This window comes from Atta cephalotes (assembly GCF_000143395.1).
Source record: "Atta cephalotes unplaced genomic scaffold scaffold00028, whole genome shotgun sequence".
NCBI classification, from domain to species: Eukaryota; Metazoa; Arthropoda; class Insecta; order Hymenoptera; family Formicidae; genus Atta; species Atta cephalotes.
The window spans coordinates 1,287,665-1,296,367 of record NW_012130092.1 but is presented as its reverse complement, the minus strand read 5'-3'; the positions used below and the strand labels follow the sequence as shown (position 1 = coordinate 1,296,367).

At 27.4% G+C, this 8,703-nt stretch overlaps 1 protein-coding gene across 1 annotated transcript in view; it reads right to left on the bottom strand.

Moving 5' to 3' along the window:
• Nucleotides 1–2,596, bottom strand: part of LOC105620640 (mucolipin-3-like) — a 4,875-nt gene extending 2,279 nt beyond the window's left edge. The window contains exons 1-2 of the mRNA XM_012202128.1: nt 2,457–2,596; nt 100–385 (exon numbers count right to left, since the gene is read on the bottom strand). Of these exons, the coding sequence (XP_012057518.1) occupies nt 100–385; nt 2,457–2,596 (426 nt within the window). The remainder of the gene's footprint in view (nt 1–99; nt 386–2,456) is intronic.
• Nucleotides 2,597–8,703: the final 6,107 nt, after the last annotated feature.

The following is an 8,703-nucleotide window of genomic DNA, read 5'->3' as shown; positions in this document are numbered from 1 at the left end:
ACACACACACACACACACACACACACACACACACACACACACACACACACACACACACACACCCGCGCGCACACATAAAAACAAGATTAAGCTGCGTACCTCTTGAGTAGATTCCCATCCCATTAAAAAGAGATGAGAGAACGTGATTCGATTATCCCAAGTATAATTCACGTGCATGTAATTGTTATGTGCGAATAAACAGAGTTGTACAGTCACAAGGATGATCTTGATGACTTGGACGATAAATTTAAAGGGGAAACGTCGTTTTGCCTGCCATTTTTCAATCGGATTCATGAAGAAGAATCGCAGTTTGCGTCGCATTTTCTCCTCAGCAAATGTCGTGACTGGGCAAGTCTTGCATTCTATTGGGGTAGAATGTTTTTGCCTGTAATAAAATATATCTTTATTATTTTATACACTTTATACACTTTATTATTTTATAGCACTTTCATAGAACTTTTTAAATATAATATCAGAGTTTATTATATTACATCATAAGTGAAAGTCTGTTATAATAAATATTGAAAAACAAAAAATTTTTTTTTGTTTCATAAGTAATGATTAGAGATAATCCGTCAGAGACAACTTACTGTAATTAATTATATTTAATCTTATCATATATTAGTTTAGATATTGTACTATTACTAGTTTTTATACTTTTTATTGTGATTTCTTTTTTCCTTTTTAATTCGTTTTATATTTTTATTTGATACAAAAATAAATAGTTTTTCTATTTACAGAATATTCAATCAATCGTATATAAAGCGTTAAAGCGCTTTTGATTAAAACATTTAATTTGTGATAATGACATTTCCGAGTATAAGGTAAAAATGATATTTGAAAATGTGATAACACATACTATTTAAGCTGGTAGAAATTATATCATGTAATGCGCAACGTGGTAAAACATATCAATTACCGTAAATATAGAGTTCTTATATTTATTATTTATTATTTCTTTAAGGGATAATTTATGAATAATAAATTAAAAGCCACTACGATGATTAACAGGTGATTCCCTTAAAAATAGTTATTTTATTTTTGAGAATGGGTCGACTAATATTAGAAATTTATTGGGCAATTATTCGTTAACAAATTAGTAATAATTTCCATTAAATATTAATGCATATAAGCGCAATTGTGAAATTATGTAGCATAAGAAATTAAATGCAAATTATGATTAATTTGCACTAATGAAAATTATTCCTATCACAATAATATATTTGTAATATGAAAATGCAAAAAAAAAAAATATAAAATTGAAACGGCATAAGTTGGATTAATAAGAGTTGATACACACACAATCAATTAATGAAGCTAACAAAGTAATACTAATTGAAGTACTTCTAATTGAAAAATAATATAATTTTAACGATAACAATGCAAAATGGATGAATTTTATTCACTATTTCAACAGTATAAATATAAAATATTTAAGATATTTATATTTAGTATAAAAATCAAAATGATTCTTGTATATTATGTTTAATGCAAGATTTTGTGTTCATTCCTTCAACATAATCATTATTAGCCCTTCGTAAGTACAATAAATCTTTTTTGACTTAAGTAAAATTTTACTCAAATTTTTTGACACAAATTTCAATTTTTATTAAATAAAGATTTTAATATTTAAATAAATAACTATTTGATGATATAGCAAAGATGTTAAAAAGTAAGAAATTTTGAATTTTTCTAGATTTTTTGAATGCCTTATACTATAAAAAAATTTAGACTGGACAAGACCCAAAATCTACATAAGACTTAAGCAGTGAACTGACCAATCATAGACCATATCATAGACCAATCGTAGACCATAACGTAAGCAGTAGCAAATTGAACTGATTGAACATGTTGATTTTCTTACTGCTTACGTTTTATATCTTAACTTTTTCTATGTGCCACGACCTTAAAAATATGTGTGCCTATGAAAGATATAGGAAATCATATGTACAAAATTTTTTAAAAATAAAATTAATACACAATATACTCTGTGAAAACTGATGAAATTACAAATTCTTATTTTTTGTTAATAATGTATAAATTATGTACAAAGCAATAGTCTACATTATCCAATGATGATTCTGAACATGATGAGTCTGCACAATTTGTAGCAAAATTAGCTACAAATTGAATGAAAGATAAAAGATAACAGCTAATTTTATTTTAGAAAGATATCCCAAATTACTATTTAAAAATGCTGCAAAATTTGGAATATATATACAATCTATGTCAAAAACAATCGAACAATGCAACATTATCAATATTATATTGTAACATAGTAGAGTAAAATTCATTCTATCGAAATATAACAAAGAAACACAATGATACCAGACTATTGAACGCCATCGACTTAATTATCAATGTAATTTAATAGTATTAGAGATAACTGGCAAACACGATTGTAACAATCTTCAATTGAGAAATAATTTCGATAAGCTCGCTCGCGTCGTACAAACCTCTGTTCGCTGTTTTCGTTCAGCAATGTATTCTCATTGGTGATTTCCTCCTCTTCACTGTCATTGCCGTGGCTCCAGATGCGATTATGCAGTCTGTTCCCGGAATTATCCTCGTGTTGGATCCTATTGCGTGACTGCATCCTATAAAATTCCAATGTACGATGATTGAAAAGCCAACGAACGATGAGCGAACTCACGTGGAAGTATCAACAAGCGAGTGTCTTATCCCACGGAATCGTCGTTGTGTCGTCGCACCACTTTCCATCTGATGACGAAACATTCAGCTGTTCACATGCGTGGATCTACGTGGATAATGCGGAATGAAAATCACGGCACTGACATTTATCGCATTGACAGATTAAAAATCATGTACCTGAGCGCAATGTGCAATTAATAACAGATGTAGCGATGTTAAATCACCATCCATCGCACGCCACCCAATTCGAAGAAACGACTGAGCACTAAGCTCGAATGTGACTGAATGAGAGACGCTGCGCGCTATTGGCTCGAGGAGGCGCCACTATTGGTTGTGGCGCGCCTTTTTTCTGCTTCGGTGTGAAGTTGGCCGCGCGATTTACGGATTTTCTTCTTCGCCATATTCGTAAGACGCAAGTAGCATCGATCGTATCTTTTCCAGCGTTATTTTTTCGTAACGACATAATAAAGTCGTGCAGAGTGATTGTAATTAAGCGTGTTCGCGAGTAAATATTGTACGTGTACTTTGTGAAGAAATAGCAATAGGCGGAACGGTAAGCCATGTGTAGGCGAGAAGAACATAGAACGACAACGTTGAAATCGAAAAACTCATGGGATAATTATTAAGGTGCTATTTCATGCGTAATGTGTAACCGCAACAATTTGCTATTATTGATCAAAGTTTGATGCACTTCTAGTGCAAAATACTTTTTTATCGCATCTCATTTTGTTGTTTTCAAGTTCTTCGAGCAAACAAATCCGGCATTTTGCCTTCTTACATTTTCCAAATTATATTTTTGAATTCAGAAGTGCCTTTGGCGTATATTTTTTATAAATTGCTTATATTAACGAGTTAATTACGTAATTAAACGTATAATAGTGATTATAAAACAATTAATTACGATTATTTCTTGTTATTAGCATTATTCAATTATATACTTGGAAAAAATATTTTATATAAAATTATATATAGAATTATATATAGAATAGAATTTATTTACACTTCAGCATATACAAGCTAAGAAGGGGACTTGATTTACAGAAATATTTAGCTCATTCACACTTTCACTCCTCTCCCGCCTTTATCCTACAATTACAAACCTAAATTATTATTATACATTCTCTTTTACCTATAATTTCTATATCACAGCCCTATCACAGTCTATTATTAGTGTCCATATCCCATTTCTTATTTTCTTTTATCTTTACCTAACATTTCTTTATTCTTATTTACCATCCTATTTTCCTTTATATTCTTTAACTGTACATTTCATCTACATCCTATCCTTTTTATTTTCTATTAATCTCATTTCAATTCGTTTCCTTAACTTATAAATAAATAATAAATTATCTACTTACTATAATATACTACGCTACAATCTTATTTTATACTCATAGCCTTGTTGTCTTACAAAAATACTCATTCCTTGTCTTTATATTATCTTTATCTTTACAATAGTCTCTATTTATATCTTTTCCTTCTTTTCTCCTTTTTTCTTTTCTTTTTATTATTTCTTTTTCTCTATCCTTCCATAGTTTTATTAGCGTTTTTCCTTTAAGTTTACTCAAATCTCCCCATAAATTCCTTAGAATCTCGTCCTTATTCTTTCCTAATTCTTCAAAACTACTCTTGTTTCCTCGTATTCTTTAACATAATGCTCGAGGTTATCCTCGCTTACATTATAGAAAAGATTCTCATCCTTCTTCCTTTATTCCTAGCCAGTATTTATTCTTCTCTTCTAAATTATCGCATCTTACAATAATTTAAATAACGCTCTTATCTCATCTTCTCTCTTTCATTCCATATTCTCCACACTCAAATAATTTGGTACCCTATTCTCCATCCTTATCTCTTTATATCTTTTATTATACTTTGATCTATCTATTCTTTCTTTTTCCCATTGCCTCTGTAAATCCCTTTCCCTATTTATTAAATCTTTTTCAAAACTTTCATTCTCATATCCTATTACTTCCCTCGATTCAATTCCCCATCGTTCCTGTTATAATAATCCTCTCTACATACCATATCTATCCAATCATACCTTTGTTTTTCCTCCCAGCACTCTCTGATCAAATTACTTATTTCCAGATTTAATCTTCCTCGTATTTTCTTGCCCTTAAACCCCATCCTACTTTGAGTTTATCCATTACCAACTCCCTCATAATTACATACCTTGGGGTAGAAATCTAATTTGAAAATCCACCTGACATAATAATAATCTAACATTATCTTTTTTAGTTCGCTTTTTTTTCCCCAGTTCCATAATTTCACTCCATAATACTTTGTACCAAATATAATATTTGAATAGCATCCATCTTCTAAAATCATTTCTGCATAGCTTTTCTTCTAAGCCCCATACCTTTCTTGCTACCATTTTTCCTTTTCTACTTATTCTTTAATATGCCTTTTATAATCTCCTTTCCTATCTAAATTAAAACCCAAATATTTGAGTTCCTGCACCTCCTCTAGGTCCTTACTCCCCCATTTCCATTTTTCTTTCCCTTTTCTCTCCCTGCCTCCAGACACCATTAGTTTCGTCTTTTCTGTTCAGCTCCAGTTTTCTCTCCTTCAAAAATTTTTATAAAATATATATAATTATATATAATTATGTACAAAATATGTCCATATACGTAACATTTTTTCCTGGGTATTTGTTTAAGAGACGAATAATAACGTTAAAATACGCAATAGTAATTTTTTAAATAATAATTACAATATTTTGAATATATATTTTAATTTGGATACTTTTGTATGTTACAGATCAAGTTGCAATTCCACTGCTGTGTATCTCTCTTACGGTGAGTGTTAGAATACTTTTTAATTCAATCTTTTGCGCGCGCTCAACAGTAATATATAAATATAAATATATACTCGTATGTGTATAACTTTATATTTCTAGTAAATAAAAAAAATTTAAGCCAAATTTTTTTTATTATTGATGTTTATCTTGTATTATTTAATAATTAATTCGTTAGATTATAATTATATACTTTTTATAAATAATGTATTTCTACAAAATTGTGATGATATGATAAATGAGAGATTTTTTTTTTATGAAACAAAGGGAAGGTTACTATATTTTTACAAGATATAAAACTCAGAGTTCTTTAGAACAATAAGAAACTTCATCAGAAAATGTGACTTTATAAAAAAAATGAACAATATTAATTTCTTTATTAATTTATGCACAAAAATATATGAAAAAGTATATAGTTTGTTAAAATGTTTAATTTAATTTATTAAAAATTTTTTATCTGTTTTTATCTATAATATATACATTTACACACACAAATGATATTTTTAATCAATTGAATATTTCTAAAAAAAAAGTAAATTTTTTGTTCCTGAAATTTGTTTTACTTTCCTATACAGCACAGAATTTGCAGCAATATCACAAAATCTTTGCAATATTGCTTTAACATGCAATGTTGCTGCAATGTTACTGCAACTTTTGTGCAACTTTGTGCTGTAGAGATAATTGTTAAAAGTTTAAAATCCTATTTAAAGAAACTAAATTTAAAAGTGAAAGTTTTGCAAAGATAAATGTTTTTAGTATTGACAGCAACAAGATATTATTAAAGACCGACATCCTTACGGGAATTTGCGTCCTTGTGAATATTGAAGTAATTAAGAGTTAAAAATTAAGATAAGATTGTACTAATGATTTATTAGTTTAGTAGATGTATTTATACATTTAAAATTCAATAATACTCGATTTTTCTTTAAAATTTCAATGTTTGTCAAAATTTGATTATCAATAGAAATGATAATTGTAGAGAAAAAATTGTAATTTTTCTGTAATATATAAAATATTATAGCTTTACAAGTATGCATATTTATTTATGGAACATTTATGTAATAAAAAAATCATGAATTTAATAATATATGAGCCAAATATTTATGTTTAATAGCAAATTTATCAATTGTCGATAATGTCAGCATGCTTCAATTACCTCCGGGCTCTTGGGGCTCTTTTTATACCGTCGAAAATTTGCCCAGGTCTGAAGGTTGAAAGTCTTTAATAGTATCTCGTCAGTGATATTGATATATCAAATGATCAGATGATCACCGTATCTTAGAGATAAAGAAAGTGTCCTTAACTAACTATTGCACTTGCCTAGCTTTTACTGGAACAAAATAAAAGCTTGATTTTGGGCGTGTCTCTGGATTTTCCGTAAACTTTGACAGTATGTTCTAGCAAAAATAAGAAAAAAATATTATATAAACATAAGTCTTTATATTAAATGTTATATTAAAAAGTTAGACAAAAATACATCAAATGTGTAAAAAACAATGTTACCGTTTGCATTTCAAATTGCTGTCCATTCATGTTAATACAAACTTGACGTCAATATAATTTTGAATTTATCATCTTTTGTTGCGAGGATAGAGGAAATTTTATATAAAAATTTCTTCTATTCTCGTAACAAAAGGTGATAAATTCAAAATTACATTGATGTCAAGGTTGTTTTAACATTAGACAGACAACAGTTTGAAATGCAAATTTCGGTAACATTGTCTTTTTACACGTTTAATATTTTTGTTATAATTTTTTAATATAGCATTTGAATTATTATTAAACTATATAAATGTTGTAATAATAATAGCATTTAAAGATTTGTGTTTATATATTTGTATATATTATGTATAATACATTTTTATTTTTGCTGGTAAAAATCTAGAGACACTCTGTAACTATTTACAAATGCATTTGTCTCGAAACACTGAATATATTTAGCTTTAAATTCGAAAACCTACAATGCTAAATTAACCCTTACTCCCTTTATTATAACTTTATTCACATTGCTTTTAATGCTTCTTTTAAATTCAATTTAAACTATTGTATTTCGCAATCGGTGAATTGCACAAATTAATTGCAGATAAAATTAGAATATTGCCTTTCAGTAATTGATTTTATTTACTGGATGGTAATGGCTTTGAACGAAAGAGAATTTAACTATGAGAAAGGGTATTCTTTTGTAAAAGAAAGATTTTATTATTATAAAAAAAATTTATGTTTCTTTTGAAAGGTGATTCATTTCTCATCAAATCTTATGGTGAAAAATTGTCTTTAAATTTAACATAAAATTTTTTGAAAATGTATATCATTCCATTGTGTGTACACATCTATAGAATAATATTTTTCCAAGAAAATATAATATTATGCAATGAAATGAAAGTAGCATAAAATAGAAATAAAAGTTTGTTTCATATTACAATTTTATCTCACATATAAAGTGCGAGAAGACACACACATACATTTGCGCATAATTCCTCAAAGTTCACTTTGCGTTCGCTTTTGATCTGGTTTGAAATAAAGATAAATGTTATGTTTGTGTAAAATTTCAATTTGACAGTAAGACAAATATATATATAGAGTTTCTTAACGAATATCCAGAATTTATAAAGGAGTAAATAAACAAATATTGTATGAATAGAAAATATTTTAAAATTCTAATTCATAAATTATATTTAGTTTTATATTTTATCAGATTTTATCTCACAAAATATATTTTTTCCGATATACAATGTCTGTCGGAAAAATAACGAATCTTTTTTACAATAAATCAATATAAAAAAATTACATTTTATTTGAAAAATTTCTTTATAGAACTTTTGCCAATGTATTGATAATAAGATTAAACATAACTTACTTCATAAGAATCGAGAGAGAAATAAACAAAAAGTATACACATTTAATGAACTTATTAATAGTTTTGTCCTATTTGCTTTTAATTATACTAGTTTATAGCAAAAAAATTTTTTGAATAAATATTTTTTATAGAAATGCTGAAAACATGTAAAAAAGAAAATGAAAAAAGATCATGTGAAATATATATAACATTAAAAAAATAAATTTAATAATAAAATTATTTTAATTTAAAGAACATGTGACGATGAGAAATATTAAATTATATATATACATACATACATATATATATATATATATATATATATATATATATATATATATATATATAGTACGAGTAGTACGTAACGTAATAACTAAATACTAGTACGTACAGTACTAACTAATAATAATTATTATTA